The sequence below is a fragment of the Crocodylus siamensis genome, chromosome 3, assembly GCF_052110815.1.
Source record: "Crocodylus siamensis isolate JL-2025a chromosome 3, ASM5211081v1, whole genome shotgun sequence".
NCBI classification, from domain to species: Eukaryota; Metazoa; Chordata; order Crocodylia; family Crocodylidae; genus Crocodylus; species Crocodylus siamensis.
This window is the reverse complement of record NC_143397.1, coordinates 240,826,044-240,851,052: the sequence shown is the minus strand read 5'-3', so window position 1 is coordinate 240,851,052 and position 25,009 is coordinate 240,826,044. Positions and strand designations below refer to the sequence as shown.

Genomic DNA, 25,009 nt, shown 5'->3' with positions numbered 1-25,009 from the left:
TCCCTCTTCTCCTGCTTTTCAGTCTCTCTCTGCCTCTCTCCCAGACTCCTCTCTATTTCCCTCATTCTCTCCTGGGGGCACCCAGGGCTCAGCACTCACAAATGGGACCAGATTTCCGAAGAACTCCTCCCTTGAGTAATTGAAATAAGGGCCAGATGTACCCGTGGGCCTTGTATTCTGTAGCTCTCACAATAGCACTTATGGGTCAGATTTTCAAAAGTTTTGTGATATGCAATGCTCTTCCCCCCCTGCCCCTCTGCCAAAGAAAACCCAAACAAACAAACAAAAGCCACCGAGGTACTACTCTGGAGCCTAGATAAGACAAGAATTCTTCTGAAAACTTGGCCCTTCACCTGTTAGGATCATAGGAAAGAAGCATTGAAAAGGATGTCATGAGGTCATGTAGTCCAGGCCCCTGCTCAGGGCAGGATCTTCCCTAACTAAACCATCCCAGTCCAGTGTCCGTCTAACCTGCTCTTGAAAATTTCCCAGAACGGAAATTCCACCACTTCTCTAGGTAGCCTCATCCAAAGTTTGACCACCCTCATTACTCTGTGATGGTCCTAGAGAAAGACAGTCCAGGAACTGGATGAAACAAACAACTGAGAAAACCACGGATTTAAGAAAAGTGAAAGAAAACAACACATCGCCTACCTGGCTGGTTATACACTGTCCCCAGGTCCACCTTAAAGGAACCTATTAGCAAGCTCCCAATCAGCTTGTTGTGCATAACCTGTTGAAGAAATGTATGTTACAGGGTAAGATCGTTTGTCCTTACACCTTTCCCAAGGACGCAGGTAAAAAAAGCAACCACTGGGGGTCATAACTAGCCCCAGACAGACCTAACCACTTCTGAGCCAGCCTACAAACATTCCTGAAGTCACTTTAGATACATCTATTTAGAAATTGAAAAAACAGTGGAACTGTGTAGTTTCGTTCTATACTGCAGGGCATGTAAACTAGATTACATCCTCCAATATGTAAGCAGTTCTTAAGTTAAAACTGCATAGACTGGAGCAATTAAATAAGCTCTGGCCAAACATACATATTTACACCAGTATAAATTCAGTTACGTTAGTTGTTGTGCGTGATTGCTTTTAAAGCAAGAAATGCAATTCTGGCCTCACACCATGTGCTTACTTTGAAGGATGTAAAAAGATACAGTGTGACTTTGAGCATCTCAAAACTGACTACAGGAAGCAAAAGTGAAGGGATGGGGCCCAGGTGGTATTTGATCCTTCCAGTCAAGGCTAAGGATCCAGTGAATGGTAAACACATCCTAGAGCAGGGGCAGGCAAAATATGGCCCGCAGGCCACGTCTGGCCTGCCAGGCTCATTCATTGGGCCCGTGACACCCACCTACCAATTGTACCTCACCCAGCCCTGCCACCCATGAGCATAGAAGCAAGGCACCAACGTATACACACCATGCCAACCTACCCTATTGCGTCTCACTCCCACCCTCGTGGGTGGAAGGGCTTGGCCAGCAGCAGCTTCTGGGTGGGACTGCCGCTGCCACTGCTGCAGCCCTAGAGGACCTGCTTGGCTTCCCTGGTGTCCTGCTCACTCCACGCAGCAGGTAGGGAAGTGAAGGGGCCAAAGTGGGGGCGGAGCTGCAGCTGGGTAGGAGCGCAGAGCTTGGGGCTGGGGCTGGTGGCAGCAAAGAGCCCATGCCCAGGGGCTAGTGGCAGCAGAGAGCTCAGGTGGGCAGCATGTGGGTATGAGGGGGTGGGGTATGGGGACCCCCCACACTCTGCCCATTGCACACAGCCCCTGCAGGCAGTGGTGGCAGCAGCACGAAGTTGGGACACTTGGGGCAGTGGTGCCTGGCACAGGTGCTGATGCCTGGTGGTGTGTGGTTCTGGCCAGCGCTGCACATCATAGCAAGGAGTGCAGCCCCCACCAGGCTGTCTCTATCACTGGCACTCCTGGCTGTGTACATGAAGCCCCTGCACTCGCGTGCCATGGGAGGGAAGCTCCACACACTGCTGCACAGGTCCCAGAGCTCCACTGAAGTGGAGGGGAGTCCCAGCCCCTGCTTCCCTTCAGATTCCTGGGGCCTGAACAGCAGGAAGCGGTGGCAGGGAGCTGACACCAGCATGGTGTGCAAGTGTGGGAGCTGCGCATGCACAGTGGGAAGTGCTGGTGGTAGAAATGATCCAGCAGGGGCTGTACCCTTGCACACTTAGATGTGCAGGGCTGGCTGGAGCTTTACACCCTGGCCACCAGTGCCTGTGCCCAGCATGAGCCCTCAAGCACCCCTGCCTGCTGCTGCTGTGCCATGGGGGGAGTGCAGGGGGTCCCCACCTTCCCTCACACCCCACAATTGCCACACACCCACACACTGCCTCCACAATCCCCCACATATACACAACCCCGCAACATATCCTATTGACCCCCACAGCTACACCCCCTCACAAACAATCATCCCCACATACACACCCCAGCATATACACACACCCACGTGCCAGTATACACATATGCACACACACACCTCCACACACACCCCAATCACAGAACCCCACACAATATACAAGACTAAGAATTTATTTTTGAGTTATTATGCAATCACTTCTGTATACGGTATGCAAACACAAGTCATGACAAAAATATTTTTTGTAATAAAATTAAAATATGTTATAGTAGATGTTTGACTTGTATTGTATGATTTGTTTTTTTCTGGTTCTAAGATGGCACCCCCCCCCCTTGTAAAAGGAGTATTTCTGGGAGGCAAGGGGAAGCATTTCCAGTGGCAAACATCAGGGATTATGGGTGAGACTTCTGGTCCCAAGATGGCAGCCAGGGGGCAGGGCAATGATCAAAGGGTGGGGCTATCCTTGCAGCCCTTAAAAGCTCACCAAACCTCATTAAGTGGCCCTCCATCTAAAATAACTGCCCACCCTTGTCCTAGGAAGGACTGCAAATTTTATCTTGGTGGAACAGACCAAGATTACCTAACATGATCATGGCCCAGATTTAAACCTTGCATAACTCTGAGGTACTCAGAGGACACTTAGCATGGGTTAACAAGCTTTGATATGTGGATGCTCATGTTTTAAGTACCCTTAATATGGTCTAAGTGTCATATGTAACTTCACTCTATGTAACAGAAAAGCGGGGCATGCATAGATGGTGTTACCAGCAGGACTTGGACTACTTTGACCATGCGGTGGTTTTCCAGGAAGATGGACTGCTGGGAAGAAGCAGGGTCCACCTGACAAAGAGTGGAAAGTTAACCTAGGTTCACTGGGAGATGGAGACAAATGCCCAGAGGTAAGTAAAAAGCCTGGAGACCAGGATAAAAACTTAGTAAAGGAAAACAATGATGGAAACCTTAGCAATGTTCTCAGGGCAATGACAGGACTGTCATATACTTAAAATGTTTATACACTAATGTGAGAAGTGTGCAGAACAAACAAACGGGAAGAATTGGAGGTCCTAATACAATCACAAAGCTATGATGTAACTGGGATTATAGAGACATGGTGGGATAGTTCATATGATTGGAGTACAGCAGTAGATGGATACAGCTTGTTCAGGAAAGATAGGCGGGGGGAAAAGGAGGAGGTGCTGCCCTATATATAAAGGTGATATACACGTGTTCAGAGGTGCAGTATGGAATGGAAGGTAGGCATATTGAAACCTCTGAGTAAAGGTCAGGGGGAAGCAGCAGGAGGGATGTAATGGTAGGTGTCTCCTGCAGGCCTCCGAACCAAGAGTAGGGTTGATGCCTTCTTCATACAAGAGATGGAAGCTTCCAACTCACAGGACTTGGTGAATGGGGGGACTTTAATTATTGTGGCATCTGTTGGGAGGGAAACACAGCAATGCAAAAGCAGTCCATCAAGTTCCTGGAGTGTGGTGGGGATAACATGTTAATTCAGATGAGAGAGGTTAACAAGGGGGGAAACACTTCTCAACTTACTGCTCACAAACAGGGAGGAACTGGTTGAGAATGTCAAGATAGAAGGCAACTTGGGTGACAATGACCACAAAATGATAGGGTTCAAGGTCCTAAGGGGCGGAAGGAAGGAGAACACTGGAATAAGGGCACCAGACTTCAGAAAATCAAACTTAAACTCAGGGACCTGGTAAACAGTATCTCTTGGGATGCAAGTTTGAGGAGGAAAGGAGTCCAGGAGAGCTGGCTGTACTCTTTTAAGGGTGCAGGAACAAACTATCTGCACGAGGCCGAAGAATAGGATGTGTAATAGGAGATCAGCCTGCCTAGACAACAACAACTTCAAGGAGCTGAAACTTAAAAAGAAATCCTATAAAAAGTGGGAACTTGGTCATAGTCCTAGGGAAGAGCATAAGAGTATTGCCCAGGCATGCAAGGAGCAAATTAAGAAAGCATGCAGCCTTGGAGGCAAGACTTATGAGGAAAGTCTTGCCTCCAAGAACTAGCATTATTTAGCCTGCAGAAGAGAAGATTGAGGGGGGATTTGATAGCAGTCTTTAAATACCTTGAAGGGTAATTATAGAAAGAATAGAGATAGGCTTTTCCGTGTTGCTGTAGGATTTACTGCCTTCCCCTCCCCAGGCCCTTTTTTAAGTGACTATTCTCATTTACAGGATCAAGTTACACAAAAGTAATTTTGGCACCAAAGGTCACCTGGCATTTAACTGCAGCAGTAAATGCTTCTATCCGAGATCGGAGATAGTGCTTTATGCCTGAAAGCTTGGACTAGGAGCAATGGCCTAAAACTGCAGCAGGGAAAATTTAGGCTGGAGTTTCTGAGGAACCTTTTGGCTATGAGTGTTCAGACATTGGAACAAGCTACCCAAATTAGTTGTGGGATCCATGCTCAGAAACTTTCAAAAGTAGGTTCGACAGACACTTGTCTGCAATGGTTTAGTGAGCCAGGATGACCTTGTGAGATGACCTTATGAGGTCCCTTTCAGCCATACTTTCCTACGAACCTATGATATAAGTTTTGGATAAACATCTGCCACTTCGGGTGATACAAGCCAATGTAGCACCGTAGAAACTTGAGGATTTAATCCTAACCCAATTTCTCTGTTTCCCAAACTCCAAAACCAATTTAAACACACTCATATTTTTGGCATCAGTGGGTACTAGGTGTATTTTCTAAGCATCATTACACCTATTTATGTGAAACACCTGAGGTTGGAGCTTTCTTGTGAAGAGAATGGGAGTGAGAGCTACAGTTTTTATTCATTTGAAATATGCCACTGTCATAAGAAATGTTACAGTGGCTGTCTTCCCTTCCAGTTAGTCTTATTCTTTGACACAGGTTATCTATTTCAAATGGTCCTCTTTGCTTCATGGATTTACTGCCTTCCCCTCCCCAGGCCCTTTTTTAAGTGACTATTCTCATTTACAGGATCAAGTTACACAAAAGTAATTTTGGCACCAAAGGTCACCTGGCATTTAACTGCAGCAGTAAATGCTTCTATCCGAGATCGGAGATAGTGCTTTATGCCTGAAAGCTTGTCTCTCATCTCTCCCAGCTACATAGTTGATCCAATAAAAAATACCATCAAACAAATCTTGTTTTTGGCACATTTCTTGAACCCTCATGGCGACAGCAGCACTAATTGGAAACTGAGACGTTCTCTACAACATTTTAAAGTGCTTCTTCATGCTTGTAACATATGTACGTACATACTACATTGCAAACACACATTTTCCCCAAAAATCATCCCTCCAGAACTGGGGTGTTTGTCTTTAATGAGAAAGCCAGTTTTTGACGCTGGAATGGAGGAATGGAAGCATGGAAACACTGTAAAATGGCTTCTGTGCTTCTCCCACTGCCAGCCTCAAGGGTGGAGGGGGTGGAGTTCACCCTCCTGGGCCACAGCTTCAGTGTTAACCCTTTCACAACTGCTGCAGAATTAGCAGTAGCTTATCACCGAGCAGCCAACAGGTACTGCCAATTTGCTGGTGTCTGTGAGATGGTTAACACGTTAGCTTTTGCCTGAGCAGCGCCAGCTGGATTCAGCCACGCAGTCAGGATCCCCTGCAGTTAGAATTCAGCCAGAACTCTGGAAAAACTCTTCTTTCTTCCTTCTGCCTTCCCAAAACAAGGTGTATATCTTATTCTGGGGTGTGTGGTATGTGAGATAATACAGTAATCTACCACTTAGGAATCCATTGCTGGCGGAGAGGAGAAATTCCTTTAGACCCATAAAGCTTTTCCAACTGCATGAAACTACCTTTGACAAAACAATCGCGTGTATCTACTTTCTGAAGTTAGTTCATTTCAGTATTTCAAACACGGCTGTTCTGAGGTGTTGCATATTCTTTGAGAAGTTACCAGCAGCAGAGTGCTGAGCAGACTTACACTGCCGTTTCATTCCCTCCTGAATAAGAATCAATATTTGAGACTCAAGGTGGTCTTAGCACTGGGATTGCTGAAGCAATCTAAAGCTAACCAAACTAAAGCTTGGTTTTTGCATCTGAGAAACTGAGATAAACCAGAAGTTTCAGATGAGTGAACTGAGGCAGCATGGCATGAAAATTGAAAAATTGAAGGCTAAAGAAAATGGATGGCTCTGCTAATTAGCAGGTAAAATTAATCTTCAACAAATGAACAAAGTATTAGTTTGATGCCATCTTTAAGTCTCAACTCAAAGTGACATACTCTTTACCATCAACTTTCAAGAAGCCATCCAAGAAAATTCATACTACATCTTCCTCATGGGTTGTTTCAAAGTCTCTTCATACCATTACCAGTTGCCAGTTTTCTTTTTCTCTGCTTCACCTTAATACAGTATTTTCATAGATTTCATAGATTTCAAAGACTTTACAGCTGGAAGGGACCTTGGAAGATCATCGAGTCCAGCCCCCACCCAAAGGGTAGGAAGTCAGCTGGGGTCACAGGATCCCAGCAACATAAACATCCAAATTTCTCTTGAAGGCATTCAAAGTGCATGCTTGAACCACCTCTGGTGGCAGGCTGTTCCAGACCTTGGGGGCTCAGACAGTAAAGAAATTCTTCCGTATGTCCAGCCTGAAACGGTCTTGCTGGAGTTTATGACTGTTCGACCTCGTCATCCCTCGGGGCGCTCTGATGAACAAACGTTCCCCCAGATCCTGGTGGACACCCCTGATAAACTTATAGGTGGACACCAAATCACCCCTGAGCCTGCGCTTTTCCAGGCTAAAGAGCCCCATGGCTCTCAGCCTGTCGTCGTACGGTATGGTTTCCTGACCTCTGATCATGCGCGTGGCTGTTCTCTGGACTGTCTGGTAAAAAAATATTATTTTACCTTATAATATCACTGGCACTTAAAACAAAATTGATGTTCATTTTAATAATGTCTCTGAGAGGAATCTCTTTGGCCATGGACATGATCTTCCTTTAATAAGATATTGTTAAAACTTCCCATCATACTTACAGAAATGTTGATGATTTTGTCAAACAAATGCACTTGAGGTCCAACAAAGTCAAACACAAAATACTGTAGAAAAACAAAATTACAGATCAGTATTGCAATTATGTTGTCGTCAATATGCACTATCTAGATTGCTGTTTGATGACAGGGGCGACTCTAAGATACTTCCTTATGTCCCTCTGACTAGCTGTTTTAAAATATATGTTAAATTTAAGAGCTCTAAATGTAAAAGGTGGAGCAAGAAAGGAAAGGTTACACTAGGAAATCTAAAGGACTGATGTGTTTTAAGAACTATTTTTGTTAGACTTACGGTGCTTGCAAAAGTGAGTATAAGGAGGGACTTTAGATGCAGGGTGGATGATATGGATTGGACGCTAGTTTAGAAAGAATTCACTGAGCTTCTTTTTTAAAATGTTAGACAGGGAAAGGTAAACTATGAATAAGACATGGAGATTAGTATCTTTCACAGACTAGAATGGAAGGAACATGAAAAAAGAGGTTGAGAGATGCAAAATGGAGGAGGGCTTTCTAAAAGACTTCACTCACTGGAGAAGATTCAGCTGCCCTAGCTTATCTCCTGTCAATCTAATATAAGCAATCACCACTTTGCCACTATTGCAAATAGCTCAAGGTAAAAGGACATACTTCATTGTAAAATGGGGCATTTGTGCCTTCTTTGACTGTCGTTTGCTTCTTTTCATCCCCAATCTCTATGATCACCACTGGGTCAATATTTTCACCAACCAGTTGCCGGGCCTCAATGATGGTTATGGCAATCTAAAGAGCACAGGCACAACATATACACTGCAAGTCAGTCTTGGATTCAGAAATGGGGGGTTAAAAATGTGGGCATTACTTTGGACTCACCTGGTAATTCTGATGCTTTGCCTCCCCTTCATGAACTTTGTGTACCAGTTTTGCTCTGTTCAAGAAATGGAACAGAATATTATTATGCATTGCCTTCAAGAACATGGTTCTTAGTTCTTTAACGTGTTCAAGAGATTTTTTTCCCTTGAAATTACTTGTTCAGTGGCTCTTTTTGAGATTTGCTTTTTTGTTTTATATCACTGGCAATCACTTTAATGTAATTGCTGGGATATTTCATGGTGACAGCAATACTAATACTAAATCTCACTTTAGAGCAAAAGCGCTTTATCTTTTGATGGGAGGCACTGAAGATGTCAGTCTACTTTTCATCCAGTTAATTTTTCCATGGACTTTTGAGACGGAAAGGTCAGTTCTAATTACTTAACTTTAACCTTCTTCATTCACAGCCATTACATTTCCAACTATATACAATACTCCCTCAGTCAAATATGATATATGTGAAATAACTTTGCTCACATATTTTGCATAGTTGGACATTAGGTATAGGATCTACATCTCACTGCTGCCAGGGAGAGAATTTCTGTTAACTACAGTGGGAAATGGACTCAGTTTTTTCCTCCTATGATCAGCATCTCTGGACAATCCTGTTCTCCCTCACTCAGTTTCATTAGTTGCCTAAATCTGGTCCTGCTCTCCCTCAATCTTTCTCTGCACTGACTTGCCTATTCTGAAAATCTGAGCTTGTTATATTTTTTTTTACAAAAACATCTTGCTCTACAAGGTAGAAGTACAGTAGTTGGGAGGTCAGTGCTGTCAGGAGATAGAATTTGTGTCATGGAGCGGGTGACCAACAGCAATGCCATCTCCAAGACATGATGTGGAATCTTTGGAGCAATCTTTGGAAATGTTATCCTGTACCTTTTAGTCAGAGGGCCTGAGGGTGCAAAGCCACTAGAAGATGCAGCATCATGCATCAAATCTCCATCTCCTTCTTGTCCATACAGCGCCTCATGGTGAAGACTATCACTTGCCTCATGGTCACCTGATTAACAAAATAATTCAGAAAGCTGACAAGGAATGAATGTCTAAGCTCTTCATGTATGAAACATAATAGTGTTTAGAGTAAGGTTTCCAGTATGGAATATATCTTCTCAATGATCCATAGTCTGGAGTGACTTCCAGTTCAAACTCTAACGATCTGGGCCCTAGCTAACTTAGAAACCACTTTTCTCCTGCCTCCTTTGCAATTACAATCAACTGGAGCCTTTATGCTAACAACTCGCCAGTACAAACTAAAAAGACCTGGCAGTGCATCCTTTGACATCAGCCCTGAAACTCATTGTGCCCAGAACCCAAATTCCTTGCTTTTGGTGTCCCACTGAAGAGCTTTTGTGAGAAAATATTGATGGTATGAAAGGGTCAGTTCCTTGTCAGGGAAAGCTGAATTTTTTAATGACTTCAGAGGATTTTTATATAGATATATTCAGTCATATTTGAAGGGTGTCCCAAAACAGGCACTGAACATTTGACATCCAAAAAATCAGGGTCTGCTTTTAATAATACCTGCTTTAAACTTTCTGGGTTTCCATACCCTCTCTCTAAATGGGATAACACTTCTCTGCCTCACAGGAAAGTGGTGGAGCTCCAGTCAGTAAAGCCTGGTAAGGCACTCTGAGACTGTGCTGATGCAACCTAACAAGACTCAATAAATACGCACTGATGGCTAAAAAATGGTGTTTAGAAGCTTGCTTGTCAGAATTGGCTTGTAGGTAAAGTAGATGTTGCATTAGAACAATGGTCCAGAGGGAATGGCAAGGGTTAATTGATTTCTAAATGCCTGTTTGAAAGATTCCTTCAAGGCCCACTGAGTCTGAAGAAAGAAGCCACACAGATTAGGAAACTGAAGACATGAACAGTGTACCCAAATAGAGATAAGGGACTCTGCAGCATTGGCACCAGGTCACAGTACCCACTCCAGAGCCCTTGGGATTTCTGGTTTTGGTAGATGCACCAAAATAGGAGAAACCAGTAAATAGCCAAATTAGGTTGTGTGCATGTGATGGGTTTGTGAAACGGGAATACACTGACAGGACAGAACGTGGACAGTATGACAACCACAGGGAAACCAATCAACAATGCAAGAGATGAAGAGTCATCAGAGGGGAGAAAGAATACAAAGGTGGGGATTTCAGGGCAGCAAAGTGTCCCCAAGAGGGGAACGTTAGGCCACCATGGACAGAGAGCACACCACCAGCCTATCTTACCCAGTCCACTGAGAGGGGTGGGCCTCGGGCTTTGACCTCCAGGCTGCTGACATCTGATACTCAAGACAGAACCTCAGGGTGAAACTCACATACTGGCCAGACATACATTACCTCTGTAACAGCTCTAGGACTGGTAGATATAGAATTGTTTGCATTATTCTTCTGTGGTATCACTGTGTTTCAATAAAATTTGCCTTTTATTAAATGGAGAGTTTGTGACTGGGTCTGAGGGTTTGGGTCCACCCAGAACAAGGTATCTGGGTCATAAATCCAGTGTCAACAAGCACATGGGTAGGAAGTCACTTCTACTTCACAAACCCTAGAATAATTCTGACTGAAGCTAAAGGCTGCAGCTTCAGCAGCATAAATTGTATCTGGAGCAATCTTCCGTGTTTCAATTATCCATACAATATTTTTGCAATGCTTTTTCTTTAAAATCACAAATTTCTATCATCTGAGTAGATATTTTTGGTACCTTTTCCCCCAGTTGCTCTGGAGTCTTTGCTTTTCACTAATCAAGAAGAGCTATCACCCGGTGAGAAGTCCATAACAGAAATGAAAATTGTACAGAATGGAACATACTTCTTCTGTTTACTCTTTCCATTCTAGATCTTGTGAGCTCCAGTAGGAGACAAAATTCTCAAGCAAGAGATTTACGTATCTCTTGTAGTCCAGGTATTTACTAGGAAAGACATTAATAAAGCATGTGAAGATAAAAAATAATGGCAGCTATGTTGCGGAAATCATTAACACAAGAGAATCTATTAAATAGTTTCCAAGACACAGGTAGTTACGTGGAAAAGAGCAGCAGACTTCACTATTGGCAACAATATAATGCACTATAAAATCTGCAAGCAATTTGGAACATGATAAGCATTTCTGTGAAGCATAACCATGGTTATGTGGAACCTCATAACAGTTGCTGAGAAAAAAAGATTGCATCCTACTAAGTGAACCTCCTTTGATATCACAACTACTAGCAATATAACATCTTGACACATGGTTAAACGACTTCCGTTTCTGTCTAATAGTGGGCTACAGCACATATATATTTCATCTAGCTCAGGACAACATTATAGTTCATGGATTGCACAAAGCAGATAATGGCCCGTGTTCAAAAAGACCCAAGGGACTTCAAGGCATGATATCACTGCTAGGATTTATGAGATTCAATTTGTTCATCCTGCCTGAGATGCCCATTGTGGGAAAGATGTAAAAGAGCTATTGGAATAGGAAACAGAAGCATTGGAGAAAGGCACCTAGGAAAATGTAAAGGTAAGTCTGGAAAAGAGATGCAAGAGAAGGAGGAGAATAAGAAGCAGTGTGGGTCATGGATGTGCGATCCCTGTGTTAGATAAAGTTAAAACCGCACGCATATTTAGAGCTACTGAACTGTATCAGAGACTTCCAGAAACCACAAAAAGTGGTTTCACACTTTTGTCTTCGTTCCCGTGGTTTCCAACAGCACCCAAACTTCTGGCGGGAATCACAGGCCTGTCTAGAATTCCAAATTGCCTGGACTCTCCCTTACGTGCATCTAGAAGAGATAAGGCATTGCCACATCTATTGTCTTTTTAAAGAAAGAACTGGTCTATTTCTATAACATTAAGCATAACTCAGATACATTATTCTGAACTCACAGGGTCTCTGAGTGGCTTTCAATAACCCTGTCAGAGTTCATAGTTAATAGGACTAAAAGGAATTTACTGCTCATATTTTCAATTACTAAACCAATTAGTTCAAGGAACAATTCAAATGATTTCACATTGAGGGTAGGGAAAAATGATCACACCCTTGTCATCTATTCAAATCAGCTTTAATATTGATTTAGTAGGCCTTACCCAGTGCACCTTTGTTTGCTATAGTTAACCCTTTCTCGTCTTTCTTTTTCTTCTTCAGTTTTATACCAGCAAACAGCCCCTTTCTGAAAAGGAAAAAGGAAAAGAAATTAAAGGAATATCATCTTCAATTTGACATTGTTTCATTTAACCACCTATTGAAAAGAGAGCTTTAATTTCCAAGAAATGTTGTTTATATTCCAATTTTTTCCTCCTTACAAAAAGTAATGAAATCAAATGAGGAAACTTTCCTATTGTGTTTTCTTGCTTTTTTTTTTATTTTGGAATGCAAAAAGGAATTTATTTATTGATTAGAAAGAGCTTTAACCTGATTTCAAGCAGCTCAAACTGTAAAAGGTAAAAAAAAAGGAAACCCAAGCCAAACGGATCATTCTGTTGATTTCCCACACAGCGTAATTACTGAGCCTGTGATGAGGTCAAAGATAATATTTTACCAGTTTAAAAGCTCTTGGCAGATTACAGGGTTCAAGTAAAAAACCAGCTTCGCACTGAATTAAGATAAAGTTAAATGCACTTTTTAGGCAACCCAAACTACAACTCCCATGTGTCACTGTAGGAGAGTCTGAGAACTGAAATACTTCATTTAACTTGAATCAAAATGTTTAATTTGGTTTTAAGTAATATAACCACTTTCTTTAATCTTTTCTCTTTCAATTTAGGACATTTAAAACTGAAAAAAATGCCATTCCAAGCGTTACAAGTTGCCTATAAATATATTTTAAAAATATTTTCTCATTTCCAAAATGAAATGTTTCATGAAACAAGTGTTGAAACCAAATGTCTTGACATTTTTAAAAATCTCCTTACCCCTGTTTTTCCACCAAAGTTACTCACTAAATTCAACCCAAATTCATAAATACTGTTGCCCACCACAACCTCCCTCCCAGAGCGCACAGAGCAGCTCTAGGTGTGTGGGTATCATGCTGAAGTTTTTCCCTAAGGAAAACAGAGAAGCCACAAATTACAAAAAAATAATTCATAACTCCAAAAGTCACCATCAATAATAGGCAATTACATGATTCAGAGGGGATAATGAGACTGTTATCTTAATCTATCTTGAACAGCAACACTGATTTGGTCTTTCGTGATATATAAACACAACACAGTAGCAAATGAATACAGTATTTTTCACTACCTAAAAGGCACAGAATTTATGAGCTGCTATTGAAATACTAAGTTTTTTTTCTTCTGGAAAGTACATGGTCCCAATCAATTCAGGTGAACAAGCAGCCATTTACGAGGTAAAAGGAAGAGAGAGAAATCTGTGCTCTAATATCTAAACATGATTTTCCTGGAGTCTACAAGTGCAAACAGTTATGAAAAAAAAGTTACTGAAAACTGAAAAGGCTGGCTGGTATAGTTTAAATGTCCAGTATCAACCACAGCAGGAATCTCAGCAGTTTTACAATTTATTAAGAAGGAACCAGGAATGTAATATTCCTTCCATGTGAACCTAAAGGGAGCATCTACATGTGCACATTTAGTGCACATTAGCCCGAGTTAAGGTGCATTAAGGATATGCATCTACATGTCTGTGCCTTTAATGTGCCTTAAAAATGGTGAATTTAAGCTAATTGCACCTAAATTTGATACCTGCCTTGGTGTACACAGCTCAGAGGCCTGGACAGGAGTTCTGGACTATGAAGGAGCGAAACTGGGCCTGTGTGCCACCCTGGACAGCCTTTGCCTGTCCTGTCCCCTAGCAGAGCTGCTCCCTGGCCACAGGTGAGTGTTGCAAAGGGCTGCAGCTTGCTGTGTCCCTTGTCCAGCCCTGAGATTCCCCCCAGGGATGCTGCTCTGCTTTCTATGGCAGCAGGGCCAGCACCTGCTCCCTGCTGCTCCTCCCCCCCAGCTCTGTCTCTTTGCAGGCACTGTGGTGAACCACCTCTGCTGCGTGACTCCCTGTCCCTGGCCATGCCCCTGTCCAGGGTGGTGCTGGCAGCTGTCCAGGGCCAGCACGTCCGGGAGAGCTACACTGGGGCCCAGAGAGCTGGCTAGGGGAGTGCGTCCAGCACACTGTCTTCATCAAGCCCCAGCCCTGCCCACATGCCCATGCCCATCCTGTGCACTTGGGCCCCCACCTGTACCGGGGAGGAGGTGTTCAACTCCTGGTGCTCTGGGGCAGGGCCAACATCCAGAGGCAGCTCATGTGGGGCAGGCACTCGAATGCCCACATTTATGAGGCCATATCAGGTGGGATGCATGTGTGAAGCCACTCTTGGTCAGTGTGGCAATGCGTGAAGGTCAAGGTCTTGTGGGCACAGTGGGTGGCCATGACCATATTCAATCATCTGTCGGGTTGTGCCCAAAAGACCATGCCCTTCATGCAGGAGATGACCCACATTTTGGCACCCCAAGAGACAGACAACACCCCTGTGAGTGCCACCCTCAGGGCCAACCAGCCCTCACCTGCACCCTGCCCTGAAACCACTGAAGGCAGACATCGGGTCTTCAGCCTCCCACCCCACCCACCTCCCCAGCTGCTACATCCACTGGCAGGTCAGGGAGCCTTGCCCACAGCTGCCTCACCCTCAACCTAGCCCCAAACCAAGCCATGAGGAGTGGTTGGCCATGTCACTACCAGCCACCAGCTTCTCCCCTGGAGGGCCCCTGGCTAGGTGATTGCTTGCTGCACACTGCAAGCTATGGACACCAGGTGCAGCCAGACACTGTCACTGATGGGGAGTCCTATGCTGAGCCTCCAGTCCCTTCTCCTGGCCTCTTCCCACACTCCCTGCCTGCTCATGCAGAGGGCTGGACCCAATGATCCTTCGGGGTCCATTCCAGCCCTATGTTTCTACAATATGCAGCAGGGGAATGCTTGGAGAACACCAGCATCTCGGGGGGGTGGAAGGGAGGCAGCCCATGGCACCTCCATGGACAGGTCCACTGTGGAAAGTGGGGGTGGGTGCACATCCAGCCCCTAGCCCCAGTTATCTGGGAGCCCTGTATGTACCAAGCTCAGGCACCATGGGCTCTACCGTAGTGCAGCAGAGTGGCTGGCCTGAAGTGAGAGAGCAGGGATGTGGGATCTTGTGCTGCAGCAGCAGCTGCTGCTAGCAGCCTGGCCTGGCCTGGCCTGGCCTGGCCTGGGAAGGGGTGGGGGAGGCAGGCTGCCTACAGCCAGCACCCAGAAGCCCAGCAGCCCCAGGGGAGCAAGCAGAGCCAGGTGGGTTGACTGGTGGCCACCTGGGCCCAACCCTTCCCAGACAGCTTACCACGGTCCCTGGGCAGCCGTGCATTGCCAACCTCTGATCTGAGGCCGGGCAGCGCAGGACTTCTGGTGCAAAGCATGTTATCTCTGAAATGCTGCAAAGTCACACAAAAGGCTTCTGTCTCTTGCCTCTACAGGGCCAAAATCTGGACATGGGGAAGAGGCCAGAGGACCCTGTGGGAATGACACACAGCTGCCCAGATGTGCTGGCTGTGCAAGTACACCAGGGACTGGATCCTCCTGCGCTAGCAGGTGGTGGCAGTGGTGGAAAACCAGGGAATGCAGGAGTGGGCACAGAAGCAGGTTCAGGAGCTGGCTTGGTGGCAGGAAAATATCACCCATTATACCACCCAGAAGGAGGCACAGGACCACGTGCAGCAGGAGAACTGGGCCCAACTGGAGGCCCTGGGACAGCACAATATTGAGCTTCTCCAGAAGCAATTGGCCAGCCAGGCCTGCCCAGTAGAGGTCACATCCATACCCCCCACACACACCTGACCCCCAGCCCCACAGGGGCCCTGGGTCCTGGCCACCAGCCCACACAAGCTCCCACCTGGGCCTCAGGGGAGTGCCTCCACCACCTCCTGGCCACAGGATCCCCTGGTGTTCACTACAGCCTGCCAACCCACGGGGGAACTGTCCACCATTGGGGTGCTGACCACTTGCTTCTAGGCTCTGCACCCCAGGCACCCCACCCCACAGCTTCCTACTCCGGAACTCAGACAAAGACTGAGACTGTTGTATATAGTTTTCAGTATGGGGAGAGGGGTTTTTTTATTGTTGGCAGGTGGGGAGAGTGGCGGAGGGGCTCTGTGTTTTGCAGAGGAAGTGGGGAATGGCTCTGTTGCTTGATGGAGGAGGTTGGCAGGGATGCAGGTGTGGCGTGTGAGGGGAATAAAGGTTTTCACTGAAAACATGTGCATGTCCTGGAGTGGTGCTAGGGGGTGGGCAAGGGGTAGGCAGGTGTGGGCAGCAGGGCAGGCAGATGTTGGTGGGGATGGCTGGGTACATCTCTATGTCCTGGTGCTCCGGGTGGGGCTGGAGGTGGCACAGCAGGTCTTCAAAGGTGGCCCGGGTCATCTGAAATGTGTTGACCCACTAGTTGTTGTCCCATTCCTGCAGCACGACATGCAGCTACCAGTCCTGACTGGCACAGCAAGCCCAGAGGCAGCAGACTGGTGGGACAGGAGGGTGATGATGGTCCCAGTGGTGGTGTCCTGGAGCCTGTGGTCACTGTGACTGGTGGCAGCACCTGCACAGGGGCCCCAGAAGGCCATTTACAAGACATCCAGCAGGTAGCTAGAGTGGGTGGGGAAGTCAGGTGGTTCAAAGTGACTGAGTGCCAGGTACACAGAATGGCAGTGGGACAGCAGGAGAGCTGCAGCAGCCCTGAGAAGTGGGGGACCCTGTCCCTGGGTCCCCAGGGCCAGGAGCTAGTGTAGCCAGGGCTGGGAAGTGTACCTGTAGCAGGAGTAGAGCTGCATGTGCTGCCTGTGTCTGCCACGCTGCTGCTCTAACCAGGAAGCGTCTGCTCAGAGGTCACAGTGCGGAGGGTATGTTTTTAAGATGGTTTCCAAGTGCTGGCAGCTAGCGCTGGCTTCATCATGGCTACAAAGTACTTGCAGCCATATGGCCAGAGCTCTCCCTGTTGGCCACAGGGACACATGGCAGGGCTGGAGTGGCTTGGGACTAAAGTTAGTCCCAAGTCCCAGCACATGTAGACAGGGGAAACACGTAGGGGGTGGTGGTGGTGGTGGTGGTGCCTGCAGATGGTTGCCTCTTGACACCCCACCACCAACACCACCGGCAGCATCTGTGGGCAGTTGCCGACCACTGGTCAGTGCTCACCACCCCCCACCCCGTGCTGCTGACAGTGGTGGCAACATCCGTGGGAGCTCCTGCTTACCACCTCCATGCTCCCACGGCCGCCATGTCCCCCCAGCCACCAGGGACACGCATCATTCATGCATGTAGACACCTGCCAAAAATTGCTTAATGAGTATTAAATTTAAGCATGCTTAAATTCACAAGTAGATGTGCCCACAGTTAATTAAATGCTAGCATTTGAATAGTATCAGCAAAAATGTAGCTCCAGGGGGAAAAAATGGCCTAAGAATGGTAGAGATCAGAGGACTGAAGCAGGTAGCCACTAAAAAATTCAGATTAAAAACAAAACAGCCTGTCATTATTTGTTCTTGCTATTCTGGGATAGTTTAATGATTGAACTGAAGAAGCCACAACTAGAAGAACACAAGGAGGAATGATAAAGATATCTGAGAAAATCCTGCCTCCATTGAAAACAAATGGAACCCAGCTGATTTTAATGGGATGGGATTTCACTCCTTAATTTTAAATCCATCACAAACACTAGTACCAAGGAAACAAAGCTTGGACACCTGAGAACCACCAATCCCACTGGTGCTGCACTGCTGAAGTCAGTGTCTTCTAACACAAAAGACCAGTGAGCAGCCCTGTGAGAGATAAAACAGTAACTAACCACAAAGTATGGCATTACTCATGCAGACAAGTATCCAGCACAAAGCACAGCAGGCAGCAAGCAATCATTTTGCTAAACAGTGCTATCTGAATATTGAAATGTACAGAAGTGTGCCCAAGAGAATGTGTGCACACCCAGCAAAGCAGGAAATAGAGCAAAGAACAATGCTATGTAGGGTGTAGCAAAGACTTGCATGGAGGCAGTTAGAAAAGTCAAAGTCACTACAGAGCTGAGGCTGGCAACACAAATTAAAGATGACAAAAAGTATTTTTTTAGGTATTTAGGAAGTAAAAGGAGGGTGCAGGGCAGCATAGGACCCCTACTGAACAAGAAGGAGCAAATAGCGACAGACGGGAGGGATAAAGCTGAGCTCTTCAATGAGTTTTTTGCCTCACAGTTCCTGAACAATGGTCAAGATAACTCTCCTAATGGGTTTTTAGATGGGCATCATAAAGTCACTAGGCCACCAACTGTCGATGCTGACTTGGTGCAGAATTGCTTGGATGGATTGGATGTGTTTAAGTCAGCAGGCCTGGATGAGCATCCGAGAGTACTGAAGGAATGGTGTCATAGCAGAACCACTGGCATGGCTGTTTGAGCACTCATGGCACTCGGGTCAGGTCCTGGAGGACTGGAAAAGGGCCAATGTGGTCCCTATTTTCAAGAAGGGGAGGAAGGAGGATCCAAGTAATTATAAGCCAGTCAATCTTACCTCCATCCTCAAAAACGTCTTTGGAAAGATTATGAAGGATCATATTTCTTGGAGTCCAGTGGGAAAAATAACACAGCAGGGAAACCAGCATGGATTCATAGCAGGTAGATTATGTCTGACCAATCTGGTTTCATTTTATAACAGGGTCACAAAATGCTTAGATGCAGGAGTAGAGGGGGATGTCATTTTCTTGGACTTTAGCAAGGCTTTCAATATAGTATCTCATCCCATCCTCATAAATAAATTAAGAGGCTCTGACATAGATGCTTACACAGTCAGGTGGGTGGCAAATTGGCTTAGGGGTCACACCCAGAGAATGGTAGTAGACAGGTCGGTATTGACCTGGAAGGATGTGGGTAGTGGAGTCCTGCAGGGTTTGGTCCTTGGACCTGTACTCTTCAATATCTTCATCAGTGACTTGGATGTGGGTGTGAAGTATACTTTGTCCAAGTTTGCAAACGATACTAAATTGTGGGGTGAAGTGAACACTGCAGAGGGTAGGGAAGGATTACAGGCAGACCTGGAAAGGCTAGAAAAGTGGGCAGTACAAAATAGGATGCAGTTCAACAAGGACAAGTGCAGAGTACTGCACCTATGGCACAAAAATATCCAGAACACCTACTGGCTGGGGAATGACCCTCTCAGCAGCACAGAAGCAGAAAGGGATCTCGGAGTCATAGTGACTCCAAGATGAACATAAGTCGTCAGTGTGACTGTGGAGGAAACTTACCAGAGGCAGAAGAAAGGAGGCAGGATGCCGTGCTGGCAGCCAGCAGCAGTGAAAGTCAAATTGTGGTGGCGGGAGCCACCACGGACAAAGACCAAAAGGAAAACCCGGGGCGGAGCCAGAAGGAGCCAGGAATGGCTCCTGCATCTGTATGGGTGAGCTTTGTAAAAGTGTGCCAGGGCGATTGGCCAGGCGGCCACCCAGCACCAAGATAAAAGGCCTGGCAGGAAGGAAGCCAGGGAGACCGGAAGCAGTGTCCCCAACCAGCCCAGGGAGGCCAGAGAGTGCAGAGGATCCTATGAAGGAGGAGATGTGGTGGCGCCCCAGAGGGAAAACCATGGAAGGCAAGTCGGGCCAGCGAGGACCCAAGGAGTCACTTACGGGGCCAACATGGGCAGAGGCCAACAACAGCTGTGACTGGGACACTAACAGAAATGATGGACCAGAAACCCAGACACAGATGACAGACAACAGGTACCAAACCCAGGGAGGGTACGACTTAACAAGGGGTCCCGAGACCTGAGCGGAGTCAGGCACTGCGTGAACTGGGAGACACTGAAGGGCAGCAGCAGTCGCTCAGTGCAAGTACCACCTGTGGCCCACAGCTGCAGCCCCTAAGTGACTGAGAGTCAGTGAGGGCCAGAACAGCAGCCCCAATGGACAACACCACGGTTGGCGTTAGGCAGGGTGTAGGGAGGTGGAGCCTCGAGAAGCAATAGCCGTGCAGACGACCGAGGGGGAGTACCAGGGCGGACGGGACCAGACACCATCCTCCCACTAGAAAACCAAACAACATCAAAGACGTGGCAGGAGAAACCCCTGGGGTGCTGACCCAAGGCCGCTCCAAGTAGCCTGGCCGTGCAACCCAGAAGGCAATGACGAGGTTCAAAAGAAGCCCAGACGTGCGACGCTCGGCGGAGAGGCACAGAAAGCTACAGTGACAAAATCATCAGGAAAGCTAACCACACTTGATCATGCTATGCATGACAAATAGATCCAAGGAGGTGATACTTCCCCTCTGTGTGGCATTGGTCAGACCACAGTTCGAGTTCTACGTCCAGTTTTGGCTGCTGTACTTTAAGAAGAATGTGGATAATCTCAAGAGGTTCCAGAGGAGGCCACTCGTTTGGTTAGGGGCTTACAGGACAAGCCCTATGAGGACAGACTGAGACTGCAAGAGAAGGCTGAGAGGTGATCTTCTGGCCACCTACAAATTCATTAGGGGTGCACAGCAAGGGATCGGAGTACCCAGGGTACCTCTTGGGGTAACAAGAAACAATAGTCACAAACTGACAGAGAGCAGATTTAGGCTAGACATCAGGAAGAACTTCTTCACAGTGAGGGGGGCCAGAATCTGGAATGGGCTTCCAAGGGAGGTGGCGCTTTCCCCTACCCTGGGGGTCTTTAAGAGAAGGCTGCATAGGCATCTGGCTGGGGTCATCTGACCCCTGCGCTCTTTCCTGCCTAGGCAGGGGGTCAGACTCGATGATCTGTTGAGGTCCCTTCTGCCCCTAGCATCTATGAATCTCTTGTGAAATACTTTGCTAGCATCTGATGAAGTAGGTTGTTGCCTATTAAAGCTCATGACCCTCTGGACCAGTTAATCCCCAAGGTGCCACCCTGCTTGTGAAATACATGTGTGCTTTTTTGTTCAAGCTTCAGCAAGGAATAGCCAAAAAACTCAGGCACTTTTGCTTACATGTTGTAGCTGTAGCTCTAAAAATAAATACAGAGCAGTTATTCAAAAGCATACATTTAGCTCAAGGGACCCATAATCTGAGTCTTGTGAGAAAAGCTAAAAAAGGGATAATCATTTTAAGGTGGAATCCAACTGTCTTCTTTGTATACTCCAAAGAAAGTGCCAGTTGCAACTGTGCCAAAATGAAAACACAAATGAATCACATCATGCTGTCTTTGGATGAAAAGATACAAGATAGTTATACTGGTTTCAAATTATACAGCTGTAAGATGTTTCCATATCATGGTTACAATATTATATCTGTCTGCTCCTATACTGATCTCAATAAACCTAATACCACTGTAACTTTAAACCTATTCCGTTGAATGGAGCTCCACTTACACTATATTGAAGCGGACCACTGTCATCATTACATCAGGACAGCTGATTTGCTCTCAAGTGGCAAGTCTTCCCTAGTCTTCCCCACCTTTTATAACAGTTTGAAGTTCTGCTTATTCACAGCCTTTAGATGATAATTGAAGCCTGCTGCAAAGTTTATCTGGAAATGGTTTTTTTCCCCCTAGTTGAAAAATGGATTTTCAAAAACTAGGAATTTCAATAAAGTTTCACAAACAAATTCAATTTTTTTGCCAAAAATACCTGGGTTTTAGCAACCAAATACCTCAAAAGCCTAAAACTTCCTGGTGCTGAAGATGGGAAAAAATTCCAATTTTTCTAGTAAAAAAAGTGCAAATGCTCACAGGAGAATGCCATCAAAAGACTTCCTTTTGCTTTCACTGCATATGAAAATATAGTCATATGCCTGTGGCACACCTTCACCTAATGGCATGATGGGATCTGTTTCCTGACTCAGCACATGCCCCTCCTGCCATGCTATGCATACAAGGCAAGAGAGGTGATTTTGGGATCAGGGATCAGATCCCAAACATGACATTAACACTTGCCAGTGCAGGTGGAGCCCAGGATCATAATTCTGGGCTCCCCAGGCACTGTCAAGTTGAAAGCCAGCCTGGTGAACTGGTGTGGTACTGGGGCTGAGACTGACTATCAGCTTACGGCTAATCACAGCTGTGGAACCACAGCTGGAGCAAGTTTGAGACGGTGGTGTAGTCCTGGGGCTGGGACTGACAATCAGCTGATTGTGGGTCCTAGCCCGTAACCACATTCAGGCCAGTCCCAGAGCTCTACCATGCAGCTGGCATTGGGCTGCATGGTGGGGGATCTTGCCATATGCTCAATTTAAGGTATGATGAAAACCAGCCACAAATTTATTATATATTTTTTTCTAAAATCATTTTGTGGCTTATTTCCCATTTTACTCAAGCATTAATTGCCTGAATGCATGGCCAGGTTACTATTACAGGGTGTGTGTAGACAAAACAGGGGCCCTAAATTGAAGCGGTGGGTTTTAAAAAACACTGCTTCAATTTAGGGCTGATTAAACCCCTGTGTCGTGCACACACCCCGCTGACTTATCTGCCTCTCTGGCAGGGAAAGGAGGGCGAGCTGCCAGCAGGCAGAGCAGTGCCTGGGCTGCGAGGGGGGGGCGGAGCTGGTGCTTCCCTCCGCGGCACCTGCGCTCCCCCTGCCCAGGCAGCACCCACCTGCAGGCACCCGGCTTGGGCAGTCCCAGGGGGCACTGCACACATGGAGGGAAGCATCAGGCCCCTACACAACTCGGGCAGGCTCCAGGGGGCAGAAAAAAAGATCAAGCTCACCGCTTTTCTTGGGCAGAGCTGCTTTTCCGGGCTGCTGCCAGGCTGCTTGCAGGGCTTCCTGTAGCACCATGGAGCTGCACAGATCCCAGTGCTTCACATCACAGCTGTAAGGGCAGCAAGCCCGTGCTGCCTCCCAAGTCATTTAAGGCGCATTATGCCGCCAAATTTCCTACAGTAGCTGGAATTAATGCACAGTACACCGCAAAGCGTGTAAACACTGACACCATTAAAGTGGTGCAAAAGCAGTTAAAGTGTCATGCACACACACCTCTTGTTTGTCTACACACGGCCTAAAACATGATTTACTGGTCAATTGCCTCTTACTTGTAATATCTACCAGGGGGCATAGAGTCATAGAAAAATAGCTCTGGAAGAGGCCTCAAAAAGTAGTCTAATCCTCTGCTTGAGGCAGGATCATCCATGTCCAACCATCCCAGATGAAGATTTGTATAACCTATCTGAAAGACTTTTGTGGAACACAGATCCACAGCCTCCCTATAAAACTTGTCCCAGCACTTACCCATCCTCATACCTAGGAAGTTCTTCCTCCTACATAACCCAAGTCCCCCTTGTAGCAATCTAATGACTTGCTCTATGTGCTACACAGAAGTTTTTGTCTACACTTCCAGTTTCATAACATTTTATTTTGCCCTGTCAGTTACTCATACCCATCTGTTGCCATCAACTCAACGCCTGTGGGTGTTTTTGCCACCCGTGTGAATTTTTTTGAAGGATGCTAAAAAAGACAACAGCCTGTTCAGATAAAAACAGCTTCAAGCTCTGAGCATTCTTAGATGATGGTCACCAAGACCCTTGTGAAATCCAAAGCTCCCCAACAGTCTGCCTCGTTTAGGTGGCCGATAATGTTGTATCCCAGGAAAGCCCTCCCCATTTCTATTACCCTTTCCCCATTTACCAGAAGAGTTTAATTTGGGGAAGGGTAACTGACCTCCAGAAAGGAAAGAAAGGAAAACTGCATTCCACAAATGTGATTCTCAGAGGATTGTCCATTGTTAAGCATAAAATAAAAGACATGTTTTCACTCTCCAGCTGATCTTTACAGCTTGCAGGATGCTGAAACCTGGAGCCAAAGACACCACTGGAGGTATGTTGCCTTCCTCTTGTCACACTGTAGTCTTCATTCAAGAACATTAACAAGGCTTTCTACATAGTGGTGACCAGAGACCTCATGTTTGCAGGTCTAGGCAGGACTCAGATAGGGATGGCATAGCCCCTTCGGCACAGATGCACAGATTGACTACGGAGATATACAAGCATGTTCTCAGTGCACTTCCATTCTTGCCTGTTGTTATGACAACACTGCAAGTCACCAAATCTTTTTGATCAGGGTATAAGTATGACATAGAATCTGTGGAGTTGCCACTTACATGCTGTCCCATATAGGATATAACTCTCCCATGACGGCAAGCAAATATCAGATGTCTCCCTTTAACTATTCGCACCTATTATTGATCAGGTACTTCCCAGGAATAAATACCTAAATGGTACTCAAATGCTTAGCAACCACTTTACAGAAACTTCTGTCTATAAGCCAGGCACACTGTCCTGCCCAGAACTGCAAGAAACTGGGTACCCACAAAGGTTTAGAGGGAATTAAAGTGTAATTCGTTCTCACCCTTTCAGACTTGAATTGCTGCATTAGCTATGTCAAGTTGTGACTCCTGTGCCTTGCTTTTGCCATTTAAAATGTACCTTCACAGATGCCTTGATTACATATGTTCTGTGATGTTTTCCCAGAAATCAGACAATTCAAACAGAAAATTGTTAAGGAAATAGAGAAAAAAATTGCTTCAATATTCTAAGAATGGAAGGGAAAGAATGAGCCTTACTAAACGCTGAATTTACTCAGAGGTCCTTTTCCTGTCACTGAATTGTTAAACTTAGTTTCCCCTTCTCTTTAAATTTCTTGATGAGTTTATGCCAAATAAGAATTAACATGCAAAGATAGAAGCTTCTTATTAAAGAGACAGCCACATGCCACCAAGGCTGTGTTCACTTCATACACTCAGAGTACGGCATGTTGCCTTTCCAGATCTCATTAACAGACCTGTGAGTGAAAACGGGGGGATGAGAGGTGGAAGACAAAGTCATTTGATCCATCTGCAGCA

At 46.1% G+C, this 25,009-nt stretch overlaps 1 protein-coding gene across 1 annotated transcript in view; it reads right to left on the bottom strand.

Moving 5' to 3' along the window:
* Positions 1 to 17,459, bottom strand: part of FER1L6 (fer-1 like family member 6) — a 98,172-nt gene extending 80,713 nt beyond the window's left edge. The window contains exons 1-8 of the mRNA XM_090037715.1: positions 17,434 to 17,459; positions 12,944 to 12,983; positions 12,296 to 12,374; positions 9,109 to 9,232; positions 8,230 to 8,284; positions 8,008 to 8,139; positions 7,366 to 7,428; positions 655 to 733 (exon numbers count right to left, since the gene is read on the bottom strand). Coding sequence (XP_089893841.1) covers positions 655 to 733; positions 7,366 to 7,428; positions 8,008 to 8,139; positions 8,230 to 8,284; positions 9,109 to 9,232; positions 12,296 to 12,374; positions 12,944 to 12,983; positions 17,434 to 17,459 — 598 coding nt within the window. The remainder of the gene's footprint in view (positions 1 to 654; positions 734 to 7,365; positions 7,429 to 8,007; positions 8,140 to 8,229; positions 8,285 to 9,108; positions 9,233 to 12,295; positions 12,375 to 12,943; positions 12,984 to 17,433) is intronic.
* Between the last annotated feature and the right edge of the window lie 7,550 nt (positions 17,460 to 25,009).